This window comes from Dermacentor albipictus, chromosome 3 (assembly GCF_038994185.2).
Source record: "Dermacentor albipictus isolate Rhodes 1998 colony chromosome 3, USDA_Dalb.pri_finalv2, whole genome shotgun sequence".
Lineage (NCBI taxonomy): Eukaryota > Metazoa > Arthropoda > Arachnida > Ixodida > Ixodidae > Dermacentor > Dermacentor albipictus.
In genome coordinates, this window is record NC_091823.1 from 19921085 (window position 1) to 19945031 (window position 23947).

General features: G+C 47.1%; 1 protein-coding gene across 1 annotated transcript in view; it reads right to left on the minus strand.

The window, feature by feature from the left end:
- Positions 1-9131: 9131 nt before the first annotated feature.
- Positions 9132-23947, minus strand: part of Naa15-16 (N-alpha-acetyltransferase 15/16) — a 119863-nt gene continuing 105047 nt past the window's right edge. Inside the window, exons 17-21 of the mRNA XM_070535211.1 lie at positions 19751-19962; positions 15138-15345; positions 11481-11624; positions 11267-11364; positions 9132-10908 (exon numbers count right to left, since the gene is read on the minus strand). Of these exons, the coding sequence (XP_070391312.1) occupies positions 10750-10908; positions 11267-11364; positions 11481-11624; positions 15138-15345; positions 19751-19962 (821 nt within the window). The 3' untranslated portion in view covers positions 9132-10749. The remainder of the gene's footprint in view (positions 10909-11266; positions 11365-11480; positions 11625-15137; positions 15346-19750; positions 19963-23947) is intronic.

Genomic DNA, 23947 nt, shown 5'->3' on the forward strand with positions numbered 1-23947 from the left:
TGGTACACAAACCAACTAAAAAAACTAGCAGAACTAACAGAAGAACTAACAAAAACTAACAGAAGAAAAAGGGCATTTTCAGAGTGGCAAAAATGTGGTTCTGCCCCGAAATGGAAGAAGTATTTCACCTGCATGCGCGAGTACAACAGCCTTCTGAAGCTTCCTAAAAAAAATTTTATCACCAGGATCTTCTCAACATCATCCGTGTAAACCCGAAAAAACTTTGGAAAATACTCGCACCAAGTAGAAATCAGTCGCAAAACATTACCATAACTAATCCTAACGGGTCCCATGTTCCAGTTGAAAAGTGTTCTGACGTCTTCAGTAAACAGTAATCATGGTGCTGCTGCTATTTTTATGTCCTCAGAGTTGCGTTTTCACAAGCGATCTGACTTGACACTCAACGTGGCGAACTGTGAATCTGTCTGGGTCGAATTTGATGATACATTCTTTTCACAAGATAAGAAAAACCTAATAGTTGGCTGCATCTATCGTTCACCTTCATCATCTGGAAGCGCGTTTTGCTTAGCCCTAGGTAATTTGCTACATAATTTAACATTCGAACAGAAAAATGTCATTATCACGGACGATATTAATATTAACCTTTTAGATACATCCAACACATTACTTAATGATTACGTTAGCTGCATCAATGGGTTCGGATATGAAAACCTAATTACTCTTCCAACTCGTTGTCCCACAGATAAACAGGGCACGCTTATCGACCACATAGTATCCAATCTTCTTACTAACCCTGACTGTGGTGTTGTCGAAGCTTCAATAACCGATCATTACCCAACATTCGTTCGCTTAACTTCTACTGCTGGCACTACCGATGCAAGCTTCACCAGAAAGAAGTTTAATTCGTCAATTTTTACTGAATTAATTGCCGCTGCTGACTGGTCCCCAGTAATGGCATGTGATTACCCTGAAACTGCCTATAATACATTCTCACAAATAATTTCTAATGCTATTTCAGATTCCACGGTAGTAATGAATTGTAAAAAAAACGTTTTCAGCTCCTCGTAACCCATGGTTATCCACTAGTTTGCTAAATTGCTTAAGGAAGAAAGATCACCTTTACAGAAAAACAAAGAAACAGCCATTTAACACAGCACTTCACGAAAGATATAATAAATATTCTAACTTAATAGGAAAACTACTCAAACAGGCTAAAATGACGTATTATGAAAATGAAATTAAGTCTGCAGGTAATGATGTCAGAAAGCAATGGAAAGTATTAAACTCTTTTTTAGGTCGGTCGAATCATAATTCTGAAATAACTGTGATACAATCGGGGGATCTTCTCTTTGATAATCCCTTGGGCATTGCAAACTGCTTCATTAATTCCTTCTGTGCTGATAATGAAGAGTGCGAAGATTCATTCACCGAGACTTACCCCCGTGTGCCCCATAGCTTTTTCCTTCATCCCGCAACACCTGAAGACATAGTCACAGTCATTTCCAGTCTAAAAAATACAGGACCTGGTCTCGATAACTTCAGCCCATCTCTCATAAAAACGATAGCGTACCTAATATCTGAAATATTATGTCACATGGTGAACCTTATCTTTAAAACAGGAATCTATCGAAGTTCGTTGAAGAAAGCCAAAATAATCCCTGTATTCAAGAAGGGAGATAAGCGTCTAACAGCTAATTACCGCCCTATAGCTATACTTTCATTCTTCAGTAAAATTATCGAAAAACTAATCGTAACACGCTTATCAAGCTATTTATGAAAATTTTGCATCCTATCACCAAATCAATTTGCGTTTCGGGAAGGTTACTCAACTGATTTGGCATTAATATTTCTAACAGACAAGATTCGGCAGGCAATTGACACTGGAAATTTCGCTGGCGCATTATTTATTGACCTTTCTAAAGCATTCGATTCACTTGTTCATAACATCCTTTTTGCTAAATTAGACTGTATTGGTATAACTGGCCCGGCACTGCAATTACTACGTAACTATTTGAAAGAGAATACACTGTATCAATCTCCAGCACTTACTCGCACCCTAAAACAACTAACATTGGTGTACCACAAGGATCTATATTAGGGCCTCTCTTGTTTTTAATATACATTAATGACCTCCCAAAGTACCTAAAGTCCTCTGACTGTATCCTTTACGCTGACGACACTACCATCTTCTCCTCAGACAAAAGTCTTGATTCATTGATGTATAAGCTTAATCACGACGCGGCAAATATTGTAACCTGGTGCCAACTAAACAGACTACACATTAATACTGCCAAATCTAACTTCATGATCTTCTCAGCTAAACAAAAACATATCTCAGTGTATCCATCGCTAACCTTTGCTTCCAGTGCACTTTATCCTACTGATAGTGTACTGTTTCTTGGCGTCATATTAGATAAACACCTAAAATTTGACGAGCATGTTTTATCCTTAACAAAGAAGGAAGCATATGGAATTAGAATATTAATTAAAGTTCGCAATTTCTTTAAAATGAAGACACTCATCTCCCTCTACTACGCCTTTATTCACACGCATATTAATTATTGCATATCATCATGGGGAAACACGTATCCCACACATTTATCTCCACTACAGCATACACAAAATCAAGCAATTCGCATCATTACACGTAGCAGCTACACATCGGAAGCATCTCCATTGCTCAGATCTAACGGCATTTTATCGTTACAGAAACTAAATAAATACTCACTTGGAATACTTGTTTATAAATCTGTTGACGGAAAGCTCCCATTCCCTGTAATTACTACCAGCCAGTATCCATATTCCACGTCTACCCATTTCGCTTCTACCAACAGCTATTTACTACCAAAACCTAGAACTAATTATGGTAAATTTACTACTAATTTTTCAGCCACACTACTTTGGAACTCATTACCGTGTCATATTAAGATATCCTCTCATTTTTACACATTCTAATCAAACCTTCGTAAATTTTTGCACTCAATATAACAATGGGATCGTTATCATTTTATTAATAAGTGATTTGTGTCGTTAAATGTTTTACAGCGTAAGCTAGTGACTAACTTAATATGGTGTCTTTTGTGTTTTCATATAGCTGCTTTGTATGTATATATCCTACTCATTTGTAATGGGAGGTTCCCTGTACAGTCTGTTGACTATGGGACCTCCCTCTGTATGTATGTATAATCCCCATTTGTAACCTTATTATTATGCAAATAAAGAACTCTTGAACTCTTGAATTCATACTTCTCTTCCGTCTTCACTTGTGAATATTCCACCAACATTCCTGTTTTACCAAGATTTTGCGGCACTGAAATGAATCCCATTGATGTACCTGCTGAAGGTATCGCAAGCCTAATCAATAAACATAAAATATCTAGCTCCCCCGGACTTGACAACATACCGGTGAAGATACTAAAAGCCACTAACGTCATTTCTAGCCAGATATTACAAATCATTTTTACCCAGTCTATAAGCGAGGGTACTATGCCCAAAGACTGGAAATTAAGCAAAGTAGCCACCGTTTTTAAATCTAGTAAGCGCGCCGACCCATCCAATTATCGCCCGATCTCACTTACATGTATTGCCTGTAAACTTTTAGAACACGTCATATATACCCAAATCGCGTCCCACCTCGACAGAAATTCTTTTTTCTTTAGCAAACAACATGGCTCTCGTCCGGGCTTATCATGCGAAACACAACTTTTTGAATTCACCACAGATCTCCACCTAAACTTAGATTCTTCATTTCAGACTGACGTAATTTACTTAGATTTTTCAAAGGGTTTCGATCGCGTCCCTCATCACCGACTAGTGTCCAAACTTTCATGCCTTCACCTCGACCCACTAATCCTATCATGGATCATTTGCTTCCTGACAGATCGCCTCCAGTTCACCTGTGTTGGCTGTCGCTGTTCAGATACTACCAAAGTAATATCGGGTGTACCACAGGGATCCGTCCTTGGCCCACTCCTTTTTCTAATATATATCAATGACCTCCCAACAGACATATCATCCACAATACGTCTATTCACCGATGACTGTGTTATTTACCGTTGTGTCACTGCTAACACTGACCAATCCATTCTGCAAAATGACCTAAATTCCATTGACAAGTGGTGCTCACATTGGATGATGGAACTAAAATGTCTCCAAATGCAAGTTAATGCCTGTATCACGCAAACGCCGAACGAAGCGGGTGCCCGTGAGCGCGCCACGTCGTCCGCTCATAAGACCGGAGTTGAAAGACACACCTTGCCGTATGGTGATAGTGCCTGGACCAGGACTTCGTTCGGAACGAAGGACGGCAAGAAGAGGCAGGTTACTTTGGTGACCTGCGGGCCGACGGAAACGACAGGACAACGCTTGCCACCGATGACAAGGCAGCCAGCATCGACGATTAGAGTCATAGAAGTCATTCTCTTGACGGTGACTTGGAAGTTGAGGCCTCCCAAGTGCTGAACGCAGTGGACCTCATAGAGGCAAACTATTGAGGCTGTCGCGTCGACGATGGTCTCGGGATCATTTCCCGTAGGGACAAGAAAACCGAAGACTTGGGCTTACGAAGGAGTCCACGACGCTGTAGGCGCCATGGCGTGAGAGGTGGACGTCCCCGACGTGGAACACGCAGAGATATCGGCAGAAACTCTTGTTCCGTCGCGCGGTATTCGATGGTGCGTTCTCTGAATCCGGCAACGCTGATAGCACCGACATCGATTTAAAGTCGCCATGGCCAATCGTAATTGTGCTGTGACGACGAGGCACCAGCACTCGCCCTACCGGCCTCCTGAAAATCGGCCTTTGATCGGAACCATAGCATCTGCGGGAAGGACTGCGTGATTTGTTCCACAAAGCTACTTCACTACATTGTACATGGTTGTGACTCTATCCGAGACTCGAGCTGTTCCGATTAACACGGGGCCCAGGACGGGCTTAAATAAACCCTCGCGGTCTTGTGGTAGTCGATGTTTTGGAAAACTTGGGGAACCTGCGAAAGTACCAGCGCCTTCGTCAGGTTCTGCAGTCGACGAGTTCCTGCCCCTCGGGTCTTCGTCCTTCCCTTTGTGTCTCCTCAGGGCGTAAAGGGGTGACGCTATTTCGGGGAAGAGAGCAATCATCTCGTCATAGGAACGCATGCCTGAACGTTTTTCACATTTGACAGGTCGATCACAAAAGCCTGTTCGGCGACCCGTCTGCCTGTTTTTCTTTTTTTGGATTTAGCCTGTTTTTTTTTTGGGGGGGGGGGGGGGGAGGGGGCTCCCGGCGTATTCTTGTGTTCCTTCTGCACTACGACATGGCCCCACTGCACTATTGGACTACGGCAATGCGAGAAATTTTGTTCGAGTCTGCGACGCGTTTCGAGCAATTAGGCTTACGGCACGGAACCTAGACTTGTGACACAGTTAGCGAAAGTCAGCTCAGCAGCACTGCCGCAGTTAATTTGAGTTAATGACTCGCACTGGGGGATGTTTGCGACGCTTTCTGCGAGTCCCACATTATTGCAACTAAGTTGGGAAGTTCTTGACGCAGTTAGCGAAAAGCAGCTCGGCCGTGCGGCACAGTTAGTTTCGTGTGTACAGAACCTTACTGGGACAAGTGCGTGATGCTTTCCCTGACCCCAAGCATCATTGTAGTTCCATTACTTTTTGAGATACAAGGCGCCTGGCGTTCTGACGCAGTTAGCGAAAAGCAGCCTGGCCATGTGATGCAGTTTCTTCGCATGTACTGAATCTTACTGGGACAAGTTCTTGAGGCTTTCTCTGACCCCTTACATGGTAGTAATTAATTTTATTACACTTTGGGATAATTTTGAGGCACTCTCGCCGCTCCTGTCGTGACGCAGCGAAAAGCAGCTCGGCCGTGGTGGCAAAGCTAGTCTGGCAAGTACCGAATCTTAGCGGGAAAACTTTGCGACTCTTTTCATGGCCCTCCAGCAGCACCCTTCTTTCGGCACTCACGCTTGTCGAAAACGCGACAAGCGATTGCCGTGAGTGATAACACGGCCGGCAGAACGCGCAATAGATAACGCCAAGGAGCCCAAAGACATGGAACTTGTAACTCAAAAATTCTGTCTGCTGAGCGACTGAAAACGGTCTTTGCACCCAAGCATTTGTCTTGAGTGCGAGTGGAAGGAATGTTGCGAGCGTCCAGTGTGGTCTGGCTGAGATCCTGTGTTGCGGCTACCTCTGTGAACACGTAGCGTACTATCGTGTCGGTTGAAGCTAAGTTCTGTTGGAAACGCGCAGTTGCCCGTTTATTTGTGCTCTTACGGTGCAGGAATTAAGGCCCGGGAATTGCGGGGGATGGTTGGAAATCGGATGTTTTCGCGATATGTACGGTATTGTTTGGGATGAGTGGGGCATTTTATACGCCATGTATGTAGAAGCGAACTGCTTTTGTTTGTGATGCCGCCCATTCACCGCTTTCGCCTCTATATACGCATTGTTCCTATAGGGCGTTAATACCAAAACGACACATGCTTGCAATTTACTTTTTTCAGCTGACGTCGTCCGGTGGAGCTTCGTACGGGAACTACTGCTGCTTAGCTGGTGCCACAACGTTGGATGAATGCAAAAAAAAAAAAAACCCGGAACAAGCATTTATATAGCGTAAAACATTTCATCGTTTCACAAGGAGTCTTATTTATGAAATTGCACGTGGCACATATTCGATGGAGGTTTGTAAAGATCGTTCGCGATCATTTTAATAATAAAATGATTCCGTATTAGGACCGCGCGCTGGTGAGCAGTAGAAGCAAGAACGCAAATGCCGCGGCGATCAGCGCAGCCGGTATAACGCGTTCCAGCTAACGTTCAAAACGCGCGCGCCCAAAACCGAAAGTTTGGTTCACGTACTAATGTCGGCGGCTTGGTGCGCTGCCGTCAATTCAGCCGCTGGGTTCAATGGGACTGTCCACTCTTGTTGGATCCTTTCTCTTTGTATAATCACTGAATGCCAAATCTTTTTTAATAGATATGTACAACTTAAGTATAGCCTGTATTTAGAGGGAACATGGGCCTTTGTCAAGCCGCGCTCTGTGGGCTTTTAGCACATATTCCTGACTGTCTAATCATGATGTCGAATAAATCTGTCTTGCATATAATGCGGCGTCGACGTCCCGCGTCGGCATCCAGCGTCGTTTCGGCAAAACGATTTCCGACCCACCCATATATACCCAGGCCCTACATGTGGCGCAAGAAACTTGCTGAACTAATTGAATTTCTCAAGCTAAAATACGCAGAAAAATCGTAAAGTACAGCTTACAAGCTACAGACACGATAGCGTCGGATTGTAATTTGCCTATAAATGATTCTACAACGCGAATTCATGTGCGAGTGTCTCGGGGGCCACGGAGCGGCGCGCCCGGTTCCTGGCAATACTTCCAGATGGCGCTCGCCTACGCAGCATCAACATTAGTAAGAGGCGATCGGAGGAAGAAAAGTAGGAAAACGACAAACGACGGAGACGTACAAAAGCAAAGTTCCCAATAGGGGATCAGAAATTTTGAGCGTGGTAGTTTAGTTTTTTTTTTTTCATTGTTGAACCTAGGTAGCACAATAGACAGTTTAGTAGCAAGAGCTTGGTGGCGCGACCCACCGCCCCGTTCCAAAGGGGACGCCTTTATTCTATGGGGACGCTCATAACATCCATCCATCCATCGACCGCATCGCGACCCACGCACGATGCCGCGTTTCTACGACAAAGCCCGCCTTCGTGCATAGCGCTTGCGACCAGCGGTTCCCCAATAAACATTACGGTCACGCACGCTCGTTGCCGGGAAGCGTGAAAAGCAGTCGGGCATCTTTGAATGTTATCGCATTCCTCCTAAACGCGAAGCGTAAGCGTCCTCCGAATTTTTCTGGCACAAGGGCTGCCCCGAGAAACCGGTACGCTATTTGAATGAGCACTTATTCACGAATGTTTAAGCAACTATTTTGCACTGAGCATACTAACTATATGCGCGCTCAAAAGTGTAAAGAGCTAGAGACAGCTGTCGAAATTAGCAGCAACGGCCCTAACAGTGTCCCCGGTGAGTGCCGTCTATTTCGGAATTCCTTAACTGATATAGATATCATAAAGCAATATCTATGTTCTGACACTTCATGGAGCACCTGGGTATGGTAACAACACTTTTGCTCTCCTAGAGAGGCACCAGTTGATGTGGCACAGTGAAAGCGCACCCATCACTCTCAACATAGTATACATCAGCGCTGGTTCTTACTGTTGACATGGCCAAAATGCACATGTACGAACACGATTTATGTTATCAGGACTTCATTCATTATGGAGAAGCCAAATGATCGACAGACATGCCGAGCCATCTCGCTCGACAAAGTATTTTTTTCAAGAGGCTGCTCAAGTGCGTAGTGCGGTCGCTACCTTTGATCCCGTTCCCGAACGCATTTCGCATCTAGACGAGTGTTTGTTCTTTCATTGGACTGCGTAGCATGCGTGCATTTGTTTTTCATGCGTGTCCACATGTAACAATTTTCGAATGACACTATTCATAATTCCAAGAAACAAAGAAAAAAAAAGTTCGGCGTGGTGCAATGGCAAGATGCTGGGTTCGGAATGATTAGATGGAAAGTTCAAATCCCCGGCTGGCAAATCTAAAGAGGTCTCTGCCAATTTTTAATGAAATATTGATCAAGAACTATAGGGCGTCCAACAACAGACTGTCCCAAAATACGACAGATTGAAATTTCCTGTGCTTCTTCAACTGGATCTGGATTGCACTGTTACAATGGCCTATAACGAGTCTTCTTGATTGACAGGTCAATTAAATGCAGCGGGGCACTGCCACTTTCTTCAGCACTCCCATGAGCGCTCTTACTACATAGGTGTACAGACCTCCTCATTTTGATTGTCTATATCCTTTTCTGCTACTACATTGTTTTAACCAACTAAACCAGTGTTTCACTAATTTCAGGCGCCTTAATTCTTACTCATACCCGAGCTTCTAGGTTGCACTTTGCAAGGTTTTTGGTCACATGGCCGTGGCATGCCTGCAACACAAAGCATTGTGGCTAATGCAGCTCTCGCACTGGTGCACCAGGCTCAGTTTGCAGAGAAAGGGCTCGCAAGGATCCTCCAACTGCTTCAAAACAAAAGTGATCATGTGCAGGTGACCAATATGTGCCTGCATAAAACACTGACAAAGGCATGTGCCATTGCAGCATATTTTTTTTTTATTTCAAACACGGCACCATCACTCTTCGCGTAGAAAAAAAAAAGGAACAAGAACGCCGATGAGTCAAAACTCAGGGAAATCAACTAGGCGATGACTCAGGGACAAAAGGTCCCTAGGTTGCAGCCAATAACAGACCTCGCAATCGCAAAGGGCAGACTTCAACTGGATGTCGTTATACATGACCTTTGTGCGACCGCATGTTGTGTGGGCGCGAGCGTTGTACAAAAGGCGTCTCCAAGTGTCCAGTGAGGCTGGACATTCGTGAAGGGGCACGTCCTCAAGCATACTGACGGCACACAGTTTCCTTCAAGTGTTGCCGTGTGCATCCAGGGAATGCAAGTGCACCAGCACCAGCTTCATACCACACAAATTGACAGAATGTGCCATAAGCAGGCAGCCTGTGCTACTTTTCACTGTAAACACGAAGTCGGCTTATACACTTTTCTTGTCAAGCACTTTTGCTGCATTATCTAGCAACCTACCTTGTTTGCTCAACTGTTCCACAATGTACCTTCGCTTCTTTCCTAAAACAAGGGAAACACAGAGGGCCCACAATGTGCCACTCCCAAAGCCACTAGACAGGTATACTTTGGTTTCCAATTAAAAACGTCCAGCTGCTGTCATGACCCACCGATATAAAGACATGCATTCCAGTGAAAGCGCCAACACACACCAACAGCTATGGCCGACAATGTTACAGCCTTCTGAAGACTAAGATCAATATAATTTTTACAAGAACATTACCAAGGAAATTCTATTGCTGCCGATATCCGTAACCCAGTGTTGCATCACTAGGAAAAGATTTTACTGCATTTCAAATATTGCTTTTGCAACTGAAGCGCTTCTCCAAACTTTGCTAAAAAGTAAAGTCACTCTCTGCTGTTGTCATAAATGAAATCTCACTGCAGGAAAGGTACATCTGATTCAGTGTAACACGTTTCTACTGGTACACCAATTCAAACTGTTTTGACGTCCATGCCAGTGGACGTCTCACGAATGGCTCCAATATTTAACAGCAGTCACAGATGCTGTCTCTTTTGCCACAGGCTGGTGCTTGCCCACACAACTGTCCCACTACGGACCTCCCGACGTCGCAGCACACAAGGCAGACTGTTCAGCACACCTGTTCATACCAGAGGTAGACCATCGCACTGAGCCATGACAGTGTCGGTGGTACCTAAGACATACACCCAGCAAGGGGTCCTTTGTTCTGGCATGCCACAGTACAGTCCATTTTTCACTGCCAAGGAGAAAATAACCAAAAAACATCTATACCCCATCCTAAACACTTGAACAATCCCACCCTTGGTGTTCAGAGTCTGAAAAGGAAACCGTCCTTTTATTCTGCAGCTTCGGCGCCTTTAGCATCGTCCGATGACACCAAACACTCACAGCCACATATGGTGCCATGGTCGAGAGGAGCAAGTTTGAAGATGATTTCTACGACGGTGGTAGTTTTCCTCTCGCACTGTGTGTGGGCTGGGCCTGGTGCCACATGGAGAGCAGAGGAGGTCGTCTTCGCCTGTGCCTGTGGACCACGCCTAGCAGAGGCACTGGATGAGGGGGGGACTTGCATGGCACGGCCGGAGACCCCGGGGTCATTCTTCTGGCCGTACGTGATTGACTGACGACTGTGGTGGTCGGAATGCGATGGCCAAAGGAAAGCGCTCGTGGCAAGCAGCACGGAAAAGTGCCAGCTCCGCTTCACATGAACCCATGTCTCCCTTGGTCAGGCACTCAAGTGTTCGCAAGCAGTTCTGTGCAAAAACGAGCGCAGAATTTCATAAATCGAAAGACAGCACGAAAAATTATTTCATGCAGTACCTTGACAGGTTGTGGGAAAAATTATGTTACACTGTGGGGCTAGGGCCAAACGTTCAAAAAGTGCCATAGGGGCAATAGAACTTTCTTCCTTGCCAGCTGCAACTAACTTGCAATAAGCTAATTACTTTTTTAACACTTAGAAGGCATGCTTTCCTTCTGCCACATTCTAGCCATGAAATACTTTTTTGCTTTTAAGTTGTTTTTTCACGCAATCTATACAATGTTACACCAGTCAGAAGGATTAAAGGAAAAAAAAAAAAACAATGCGTACTGAAGGACAGTACACCTCACCTCAATAGTGACTCCTTCCAAGTCATTGTTTAGTGATGTCACCATTTGAAGAGCTTGCTTCTGCGTGGATGTGTCCAGGAAGTACATCATGCGGCAGCCTAATGAAGGCAAGGTATAATAACATGCTAAGACAAGCTGGAAGCTTCAAACAGGAATACACAAGGTCTAGAAAAGTGGACAATGCGCAAGAAAATAATTGTGCATACACACACACCTTCAAGCAAGTGTGGGAATGAGCGTGAATGCTGAGCCAGGAACTCTTCATTCAGCTGCTGTGCATTCTTTGACTGGTACAGTTCAGCCATCTCTTTCTCCAGCACAGTCACAATAGGCCCTGGGAGGTCCTTCCTTTGGGAGACTGCAAAAGGCATTGGGCAAACAGACTTGACTTTTCACAGACCTTGTGAAGACGGAACCAAATATAGCTATGCCATTGTCTTGTCTAGTGATAAGTTGAGCCCACATATAATGGCCCCACTTAAGACGTTCACTTAAAACGAACGAGGGCCGTGCGATCGTCAAAATATACATTTCAATGGCATAAAATCGCACGCATACCGAACATCTTTGAGCCCTGCCTATCGGTTACAGCAAACGGACGGTGTGAACATGCCGCCCCGATGCGAAATAGTGACTACCTCCGCTGTCTCGGCGTGCACGCTAAGGCGACGGCTAAGATTCAGAAGGTTTTTGTTTTCTGGCCATTACCGCGATGCAGGCCTCTCCACACTAGTCTCCATGCTTCATCGCTTCCGCGCTTCGTTCTAGTCAGGCACGAGTTGTAATTCAGGATGGCGGACGGAAATGCCATGCCTGCAGCGGTCACGAAACTAAAAGCGCTGAACATGGCAACAAAGCGAGCAATTTTGAAGGCAGTTTCTCAAGGTACTAAAAAGTGCGGGTTGGTGAAGAAGTACATGTCTAAATCAGCCGTCTGAACGATTCTATAGAACATGGAAAAGATTGCCAGCTCTGCCGCCAACGCGGTGAACAGAAAGTGCCTGCGGAAGGCCACCTATGCGGATGAAGATGACGCGCTGCTCAAGTGGTTTGCGGACGCAAGGGCTTGCAACATTCCAATAAGTGGACCGATGATGCTGGGCAAGGCCAAAAACTGCGTTCCTGCTAGATTTTCCTGACTTCTGTCCAGGCAATGGCTGGCTACATTGAATCAAAGTGTGGCTTGGGATTGTTTTTTAAATCGATTGTTGGAGAGGCGGCTTTGGTAAGTGACCAAGACGTTGCCACTTGGCTTGTAAGAAACCGAGCCATTACTGCAAGCTATACGGAGCAGGACTTGTATAATACAGATGAACCTGCATTATTTTATTGGATGCTGCCAGATAAGACGCACGCCATGAAAGGCGACTCATGTGCTGGAGACAAACACAGTAAAAGTGCATGTTACAGCACTTCGGTGCGACCGGCATGTGCCCTTTGTAATCGGAAAATCAAAGCTACCTTGCTTTCGGAGCTGTGTACCTGTGTGCCACAGGCACAATACTAAGGAGTGGATGACTTGCAATTTATTCGCAGAGTGGCAGGGCGAGTTTGACCGTGACATGCAGAGGCAAGGAAGGCGCATGCTGCTCGTGCTCGACAACTGCTTAGTGCACAATGCGCGAACTTCTCTGACAGCAGTTACTCTACCTTTCCAGCCGCCCAATACCAGTTCAAAAGCGCACCTGATTGATTTGGGCATAATACATGCTAAGGCATCATATAGGCGCCGCATTGTGGAGCGCTTGCTCATCGCTGTTCACCACCCGGCCACCAACTTGTTGCTTCGAGTTTCACTGTATTCAGCCATTGAGATGGCAAAATGGCCTGGGCAGAGGTGACGACCGCTTGCATGCGGAACTGTTTACGCAAGGCCAGCTCCATCGACGGAGTGCCTGGTGCCATCCTGATGCTTCCAAAGATGATCGGTCCGGCGGCGATTTGTGGCAGCGCGTCAACTCCGACATGGGGAGCTACAACACTGATTGGGATGACTTTACCGTATTTACTCGAATAATGATCGCACTTTCTTGGTAAAAAAAACGTAAGCCAATTCAGGGCTGCGATCATTACGCAGGTTAAACTTCCCACCAAAAGAAACATTGTCTTTTTTCATCCCTCACTTGCTGTGGGATGACAAGCAGGTGGCTGCCACTGTTTGTGCAAGACACCCAAACAAAAATGGCGGCCAGCAGAGCAAGCTGAACGCGTCAAATGCAATTATTTTTTTTCTAGTGAGTACATTACGTGCATTGAAAGTTTCTTCCGTATCAGTAATGAATAATATCGTCAATATTAGCAAGTTTGCGGCAATAACGTAGCAATGTCCACTTTGAGGGAACAGAAACAGAGATGGGCACGCTTAGCTGCCAGTGACATAGAAACACATGGCGGGCATGCTGCGGAAACTGCGGCATATGGCACGTTTCCACTAAGAGTGGGCGAATATCTTAGCTGCGTTACAAGTATCGCCGCATGAATAGGGTACACTTCTAACATATCAGGGTAAACGTGGCCCTATCGTTGTCGCACGCGATTTGTTGCGTGCCCACGAGTGCCCATGAGAAGAACCGAAAGCTGCCCTTTATGTTTTGTTGACCAAAACGATTATGAAGCCTCCAAATAATAAAGCCGAGGCGTTTCGTTGTAGCTTTTCTTTTCATGGGAGTGCAGAAAGTGATGAAAGGAATGAAATGGGGCATCTGCTTAAAAATGTTGGGTGCGTGCAGACCGCATGATATGTCTTCAAGAGTCGTTCCCGTAGCATTCGACAGATGGTAAGCACAATCATCATTCGCTAGACTTGGCACACGACATATCGCTGCGACAAGTTCAAGGTGCGATCATTACATAGAAAAGAAAAAAAAAATTGAATTTTGACGACAAAATTCAGGGGTGTGATCATTACGCGAGTGCAATCATTACGCGAGTAAATACGGTATTTCTGCTGATGAAGACTGATATTGCGGAACCGTGCACGGACGAGGGCATCGCTTGTAAAGTGCGGGCAGTGAGCGACATGGAGGAATTGTATGACGATGAAACTTCGGAGCCAGCAACCATAAGCGTGCCTGGAGCAATGGGCTACATAGAGAGCCTCAGGCAACTTTTCTATGCCAAGGGCCTTGGCGAAGAGCACGCTTCTGCTTTAAATAAACTGGAGACCACCCTCATCGGATCTGCATGGCAGAAATAGATCAGCATCATGAACTTCTTTGCAAATAAATAAATTTTGTGTTTTGACTAGCCACTTTCTTTTTTTTAAAGCTGTCGTCCACTTACTATGAACTTCGGCATATACGAACAGATGCTACATAACGCTCAGGTTCGATATAAGCGGGCTCGACTGTGTATGCACCAGTGGTTACATTGGCAGCCGCTCACTGATGACAAATTTGCACACATGACATTACTGGTGTTCCTCATATCATGCCAGTATATCACTGGCTGCATTTAGTCAACCTTTGTAGTGTGTTCTATCACACTGGTGCACGAATATTTCTTTTTTTGCATAAGGACATGGACAGCGACAGCTCCAGTGCGTAGGAAACATATAAAGGTCGACCGTTGAAACGTCAAACATGCAGCCCAAGAGGGTTGCCTGTGGTTTACAACATGTGTGCCTTTTCTAATGCAGACTCGGGTGAGTGTTAAACTATGTACCAATAATAAAAAACTCGCATGCAAACTTTTAGGCTTCAGTTGCCATACGTTCTGGCAAACTAAATTTGATCAGCTGATCTCATCTTTGTGGGAAGTGTTACAAACCGTAGCACTGCGACATTACGACACTAGCCAGTTTCAGGGTGAAAAAATGCTTTCTAAGGCCTGTGAAAGTGTGCACTACTGTCTGTCCTTGGCATGCACATACCAAGGCTGTGGAAAGTGCACATGTGTGCATGCAGACGGGGGCACTGAGGGTCGAGGCGGAAAGCCCGCTTGATGGACTGCAGCATAAGCAGGGGTCGGTTCTTGCGCAGATAGATTTCAAATGCCAGCAGGTGAGTCTCCAGCCGCTGGGCCCCCAGCTGTTGCAGCGGCCGCAGAAATTGGATTGCCTGCTCCAGCGGTTCTTCTGTCTGCATGGTGCATACATCATTATCACTACTTAGCACTGTCTTTTCACACACAGTAACCATTTTGCCAAATCGTCATTTCCTACTGTGAAAAAGAGCAAATCATTGTACAAATATAACTTGAAAGGCAAAATTATATATCACATATATAGGGTGGCCACTATGTTAGCACTTTCGAATTTACCTGGTCTTTTCAAATTCTCCCTTACCCTATTCATCAAAATTCCCTGGCAGTCTTAAGACACTGGAGGTTCAGGCACAAGAAAGAAAGGAAGGAAGGAAGAAAAAATGATTTATAGCTCGGTAAGTTAATATGCCAGCTCATAATAATCAGAAAAAGACACCATTATTTGTGATGGTGTAGGTTCAGTTGAATATCTCGCTTCCATCTCGCATGGCACTAGCTAAACCATAACCACTGCAGGTACCAATCTCTCAGATTCTAAGCAACTGAAGAAAAAAGTTCCCGTTTTTTTCCCCCTAGGATTATTCTAGAGCTGACAAATTTCCTGAAAATTCCAGGTTTTGCCTGATGGTAGACATCCTGATATAATATCGCACCGTAGGAAAACATGCAATTATCACCGTCCTTCTACAGCGAAGCGAAAGCCTGCCAAGTGAATCTCACGCCCGTGAGACGGAATCGCCACCTGGCGACTTCGGGAGAAACTCCCAATGTTCGGAGGCACGCGGGCCGCGCTCGTGCGGCCACTGCTCCTGTGCCACGGCCTGTGCTCTCGGATGCCCGGCATTACTTCCGCCTTCCGACGAGAGATGGCGAAACTATCGCGGCGCTCCGACGCGCTCCGTTGCCTGAATGAATGCATCTCGCGACCCGTCCGTCCAGCTAGGAAAACGCTCCATGCGTCGAACCGACGAGAAATGAAGCGACACGCGCGCAGTCAGTGTGCATTCTACTCAAAATACTGTATCTTACTTTCCAAATTAACTTGGTACATTCTACACAACTTGACAGGTCAGTATATTTGTTGAAACTTTTGGGGGTAACTCGTACCGAGTATTTAAGATACGACGTTCGTCACTGTATGCGCTCGTTGCGGCGGACGCGCCGGGCGCCGCAACGAAGAATTCGTTTTTTTTTTGGGGGGGGGGGGGGGGCAATCACTGCACCAAATTTGGCGAGGTTTGACGCATTTAAAAGAAGAAACTTAAAATCTAGTGACTGCTGGTATCGAATTCATGATTTGGATCATCAAATTAAAAAAAAAGAGAAAAAAATCGAAGATTTTCAGAAAACGATACTCTTAAGTTTACAACTCTGTGACTCGGTAAGGAAAAATGATATCACAATTCTGTGAATTGCATATGATAGTACATCTAAAGCAGACAAAAATCGTATGTTACACATGAATCTAAAAGAAAAATCAGTAATATGGAAATAAAGCCTTTCTTTTGATGCAGAGCTACCAATGTATAAACTTCAAGCGTCTATTATTTTCGAACGTGCCAATTCTTTAAAAGCTTTATGACAATATTCCGGCCTTATATCGAAATTCTGCTTCCAACAGTCACTAGAATTTAACTTTCTCTCGCAAATGCAACAAGTTTAAGTAAAATCGGTCCAGGGGTTATCTCAGAAAAATGTTTTTGCGTCTTACATGTATTAGAATAGGCCGCGTCGGAGTTGTGCCCGAGCTAAAGCTTCCTCTCAAGGCTCGACCACACGGCGCATACGTGAGCCTAGAGGGAAAGGGCGAGCAGCCACACGATACGCGCACAAGTGAGAGCTTCACTGCGCATAGCAGTGTTGCCAGAATCACCTTGGCGGGAAACGTTCCTTTTTTGGGGTTTGATGAAATAAACTTTTTCTTAACTTGCGCTCAAGAGGCAGTCGCGATCGAGAAGTCCGCTACCATCGCGTTTGAAACTGCCCCGCGTATGACAACCGTATAACGTTTTGAGCACTTGCACGCTACGGCAGCGTTGGGCAACGCATATCTCGCCATCTTCGCCAACAAGCACGCAGTCACGGGCTTATTCTTATGGTGCTTGTGCTTCGCAAGCGCAGGCAGAGCCTCAACGCAGTCGACAAGCGGTTCATTATTGATAGCGTCCATCGTCTTCGCACGACACGAAACCAGCGTTTACTCCCGGAGTCTGAGCACAATTTCGAAGCAACAACAGCCTGTTTCCAAATCCGCGCCGGAACGTTACATGCCGGCCACGTGACGACGGCACACCAGGCAGCCACTTCTGTCGCGTACGCTTAAAACCACGCTCAAAAAGAAGCCCTGCCCGACGCGCGCGCGGCCTCGCAGATGCGTGACGCGTGGCCAGGCGCGTACGATTAGCTACGTGTGGTTCGACTTTTAGAAGAGTTAAAAAGAATGAGCGAGAGAGAGGAGAAAGCGTGGCTCTCAAGCTTGAGAAGCCAAAAGTGAACGAACTGACCGTGCCTTTCTTGTAGCATGCTTACGGCATGCGTGCTTCGCTTTAGGATAACAAGGGCGACATTTTGCAAAAGTTGACCAGTCTACATCGGCGCACCACTGGAGCGATAGACATGTGAAATAACGTCGGTGCTGCGTTGGCCTCACTTAAAGAGAGCTTTTGAATGCGCGGAATTTACTTAAAAGAGTGTCCAAGCCTAATGCAATCTCTGCCTACCGAAGACCAAGATCATATCGACAGGAAAAACGTCCAATTCTAACCTGAAAAGCAGCTCCTCCTGCGAGCCAACAATGATAAAATTTTGGTTCGTTTTACTTTCGTTTACACTTCGGCACAAAAGTTATCTTGTAAGTATCCTTGAACGAAATACCTTTTTCAATGTTTAGTACTTTATTGCAAATATATTTCTGCATGCGGCATTCAATACTTAAGTTCGTTTTCGCGTGGTACTCAGTAACGTATCCTAAATACATTTTCTGAGAATCTTGTTACAAGCCTGAGCAGGACACGCAGTCCTGCGGCCGCACACCTTTTTGTTACTTTCCATGTATGTGACAAATAGGATCAAGCGGGTGAACTTCCGTGCGTCATGAACATCGCAGAGCTGCTGCTTTCAGTCCTGATAATATGCACTTCACTTAATTTACAGAAAGGATTAGTAAGGGCTCGCATGTGCACGTAAATCGTGTGGTGGTGGTGTCGGCCAGCCGGCGCCGACAACGACTGTTCGTGACGTCACCATCCTAACTTGTTAAAACTGACCTGCCGAAGGTGACAAGGCCGCCTTTGACGAAGACGGGTCGCCCTATCAAAACGTAGGCCAGCCTTCCCGAGGCACCTTATCTCTGTTTCTAACATTTATACCAGTGTCCCCCTCCACCCGTCGGCCCCCGTCTATATTTTGGATGCCTAAAGCTAAGCTAAAAAGCGAAACAGTGCCTCTGAGCGGCGACTCACCGCTTGACCTGGTATTGAGAACGGAAGACCCGGGAAAACAAGCACTGGCAGTGTGGTCACGGGGATATTTATAGGCTGCCACATGTGTTGGCGAGCTGACAGGCGTCACCTTGATAACGAAGGGAAGATGGTGCGACTCATTTCCTCCTTCAACGCCTGACTAATCGATCATGCACTTATTTATCCACTAGTCTTCCAGCCTCCTCTTGCTTATCTCTACCTCTTGCACATAAGTCGCCCCACGGGTGCTTTTAAACCCCAATGATTCTTGGAATTTGGTGCTTGACTCTTCCATCTATTAATCTGTATGCAAGCGCTCAGCTCTCAATCAAAATGTCGAGCGTTCCCCTTCGGAGCTGTACAAAAAGTATTTTCTCAATTTTTCTTTAGCCATGCTGTAGAATTTTAACGTGCGTTAATTTTGAATTCTAGTTCTCCAGTAATCTGTCTTAGCATCACTGGCTATCTATATTGCATGGGTAGCTTAGTACTTTCCGCGTTCGACTTTGCTCCACGTGCTCAATCATGGTAGCGCCCACGTGAACAAACATTCTGTGTCTGACAGTGAAAACACGATCTAACCCCCCCACCTCCCTTTTTTTCATATGCCAAATATTACATGAGAGGCTCAGCCTTTGATGAAAGTTAACGTGCCACTGCTTGCGGTCACCTGAGCTGCCAGCTCACAGGCCGGAACTTAATTCGAAAGGGGCAGCAGAACTTCAGAACTTGAGGGTTGCTATTATTAACTACAGGAGCGCAGCTGTATGATCCCGCGACAGTTCTGGTCACTCGTACCTCGGATACACACAAGGGCAGTTCAACAACGAAGTAAGGATTCTGAAATGTAAAGCTTGCTCGTATTATGATGACATGGCCCATGGGTGGTTGGTAGACGGATCAGTGAGCCAGTGCTATGAGCGCCAAGAACGGCAGCTCTATCAGGAGAGGAGGGCGTCTTTATAGCACGAGCTAATCCTCGTAGAATAGGTTCCGCCATTGCACCCGGCTAGAAGGGGCAACCGGGCGTGGCACGCACCCTGGCCAGCTTGTCGGGCAGCAGTTCCTCGTCCCGCAGGCCGTCCATCTCGCCGCCGTCCTGCTGCTGCTGCGCCTGCTGCGCCTGCTGGGCTTGCCGGGACTTCTGCTTCTCCTGCGCCAGCGTCTGCTTCTCCTTCTCCTGCTCGGCTCGCCGCCGGGCCTTGCGCTGCTTGCTCTTCAGCTTCTTCAGCTCGCCAGGGGCCATGTTGGCTGCATAGGAGAGAGAGAGAGAGAGCCCTTAAGATTTCGCCAGCTTTTGGTGCTTACAGCAACTACGTAAGCCCCTATCTGTTTACCGTCTCACGCGAAAAAGCCCGACTTACGAGGATGTGCGCGCAGCAGGTTCGCGCTTCAATTGTCAAAACGGTGCTACCATGAAAACGATGGGTAGCACATGGACTTGTCTAACATTCGTGCCAGTGGCTTCAGAGGTTCTTGTGGCGTTATTATCACGCTTTGCGTTTCTAAACGTTTAAGCATTCGTGTATTTCTAAACGCATGAAGACAATAGGTCCCAGCGCCCATGAATAATCACGGCTACTCGTTGCATTTATAACGCATTATTTTGTTGGGGTCGATCAATAAGGAAAGATTTAATCATGGCGACCATGAAGTGCTTGTTTAACTTCAAATGCGTCCACATCCTGCAGCCAGTAAAAGAAAAACCTTCGATACCCACTTCTGCTACTCAGAGGAAGCCGTCACTTCGGTGTGGGTTTGAACTCCACCTATTGGCAAAGTCACAAAGTTGTTCAGATCCAAAAGGACAGAGCTTGCACCAACCCACGTACTATCCATCATTCTCATGCTGGCTGAAACTTGCAGCTCCCGTAGACAATGGCTACCTATATCCCACAAATTTTGTAGGAAATCCTTTGCATGTGACATCATTAGGCCGTCTTATAATAAGTTTGCAGCCTTATGCACGTACTGCTGGACGCTGTCATAACGATTGCACATTCGACAAAAAGAGTCGCCCCGCCTCGGGGGACTCCAACAAACTTGACTTGGCGGCACTCCGCATTTCCGAGAATTCAGGTTCTTTCAAAGCGCGCACGTGATGCGCACGGCACACTTCAGGGTCCCTAAAAATATCGCTCACGACAGCGTGCCGTTCGCGCTTGCCAAAAGCAGACTCGCTGCGGCCCATGCACAAACACGCGCGCGCACCTGCACGCACGGGCACGGCGTCCTTGGGCATCTCGCGTTAGGCGCGCGTGCAGTGCCGAGGCAACGCTGATCCGACGTTATTTCTCGTCTTTTCCGACCGCGCTCTGCCTGCCTACTCCGACGTCTTAAACGCCCAGGCACTCGGATCCCCTTCCAGCGCTAAAACGTTTCTCATCAGACGCGCTGGGAAGACGCCGGATGGGCTGTTCTTTTTCCGCCTACGGCAAGACTAGCCGAGCGCGCCGACAGCGCCAATCACTCGAGTGCAAGAATGAATGGGAGAATAGCTCTGGTCCGGCCTTAGCCTCGTTTCTGTTTCCGCGCGGCGCAGAAAAATAATAAATTGCTGACGAATGCGACCGTCATGAGCGTTTCCTGATGGCCCACTGGATAGAGCCTCACTAATGGGCAGAGAAACAATTGCGGGACTGCGCGCTGCAACGCGACGACGAGGAGAGACAGTTTCCGCGCGTCGATTTCGCCGTCGCTCCAAAGCGCGCGGAGTCGACGCCGAAGTTTCGTTTCTAAGCGGACGGGGTCACCGCGGTGTGACCCCCCCTCTAACACCTCTCGACCTTTCAATAGGGGGACGTAGATTTGCCGCAGCGTTCCGTGAATCCAGCGCATCCGGCGCGACGCACGCACCGTAGCGACGGGTATTCTGTCCGCTAATGTAGCTAATCAATGTATAGTGAGATAAACGTCCACGAAAGTGATCGATATGGAATACGGCCCTTAAACTCGATTGTGACGTGGCACGCACGACAATTGCAGCCCCACCTTTGAGTCAGAAGATAACCTGCAGAACAGTGAACGGTCTAGCTGTTCTACTCACTTCTACCGAAGTTTGTTTACGAACACATTTTCCAGGCGTCCTGCATGTATGAAGTCGACTGCCAAACGCAGAAGATCCACAAACAGCGCGCACCAGATACCGATGTTTGTGGGTATGCTTCAACGCAAGTGCTACGAACCAGTCAACCGCTGCTTTAGGTCACCAGTTTCGTTACAAACGCCGTCGGCTAACCGTGCTAGCAAACAAATTATTAGCGAAGGCAGCAAGCCAATGCCGTATAGTTCTTTCGAACGATAAGGAATTGCGAGCGCCGTCAAAGATTTTGAAGAAGCGTTAACGGTACGCGTGACGTCAGCTCACGAAACATGCATTCACGAAATCGAAATCCGTACGCTCGAGACTGCAGCGCTTTCCCATCGGAAGCAAATCTGGACAGGAATTTCCGAAACTCCCTCCACCAGCCACCATCGACGAGGCGCCGTGCAGTGCCGGTGCATTCGGTCACGAAAGTGCCACGGTGCCAGCGCGGACGGCGGGTCTGTCGCAAGCGTGGATCTGTCATCGGGCCGGACGCGCGGCAATCGCGCCAAGCGCACGACCGCGTCGCACGGCGCTCGGTCGTGCGTGCAGTCTGCCGAGTCGGAGGAGCCCTTTTCCCACCACGCGGGACGGAGCGATGCCGAGCGCGTGCGTCCTCCAAGCCAAGGCCAGAAGAAGCGCGCTAGACGCGAACCGATGGAGGAGCGAAGAAGAGCTCTCCTCTAACAATTAAGCAATGCAACGACGGGGTCGCCGCAAGCTTCGCCCGTGCGTCCGTCCATCGCGCGCTCTCGGCCGCCAGCGAGTGCACCGAGACAGCGGCCTCCCAGACCCTCAGCCGACGGACACGCACACCTGATGACACTGCCGCGCTGGCTGGTCTGAACTCGACCTCGCTTAAACCTAACGTCGCGCCAACACACCGTCGCTCGAAAGCCGCAAACAAGAACGAACTCTACACGTAATGACCACTTTTCGCTGCCGTTGTGTTTGCCTCGCTCAACTAATGGAAAGCCCGGGTCATAGTGCAATGAAGATAGTGCAGACAGTGCTGGCTAAACTAAATGGTCGTGCACAATGACGCCACGGGAAACACGTCTACAGCCTCCACCACGCAATTCGCGCTATATAGCAGCGCACGTGACCAATGATATATGAAAAAATAAAATACATTTAGTTGTGTCGCCATTTTGATGGCCAACCCACCAGCAGGATTAACAACGGAGTATAAATAACGACAGATAATAAATAAATATAACGGCCAGGCATGCAAATGAGTTCGGGTTTGAACGATACGTAAAGCCATTTGGAGACGCTACTACTAAATGTCCGTAATTTTTGCTGCAAACGGAACATGCTGAATGGAGACCCGCACCATTAGCGCTCGCATCCGCGTTTGCTCGTTTCAGTGTGACGCGAAACCTCCCGACACGCAGCAATTTGCATGCGATGCCGCAACGCTCGCAGGACACGGCAAGTGCGTTGTTACTTGCGCAACTAATACTAGCGAGTGTCGTCAAGACGAACTTTGCGGACCGCTTGGTTCGCGAGTGCGACAAGACAGTCTAAACACAGCAGGGCTACACGTCCATCTGCTGCCGCGCAGCGTATAGGAGCTGGAGCCAAGAAACGTCCACGACATGAAGGAGTGAGCGGCATGGGGGGGGGGCACAAAGCACAGCTATCTTCCGCTGAAGGACCTTTTAACCCGTTGACGCTGGCCTGCAGGAAAGACGGCTGATCCTGGGGTCTTGAGACGTAACGCATCCTTTCCAAGTCGAAAAGTCAACTGACGTACGCTTGAAGCGCTGTTTTGAGAAGCTGGCGCAGGCGGCCGTTTGCGTTACGAAACGAGCGACAAGGCGGGACGTTACATAAAGGTAGAAGGGGATCGTGACATTTCCGGCTGTTCCTTTTTTTTCCCCCGATTATCTCAAGATACACGCGCTTCAACGGCCGTTTCCGAGGAAGGCACGCGGCTTGTCACATTCGCGCAGACATCTAAAACCTACGTGCACTTCCGTGTTCTTTCCCAGCCCGTTTGCGCTAAGCAGCATTACACCGAATGACGACCACGATGCGTTTTACGGAAAGACTAAATGCTCACTCATATAGAACAAAACAGATAAACTACAGCAACAGCGTAAGCGGAAAGTACGACAGCCTCGCATATCCAAACGCTACTGGCCA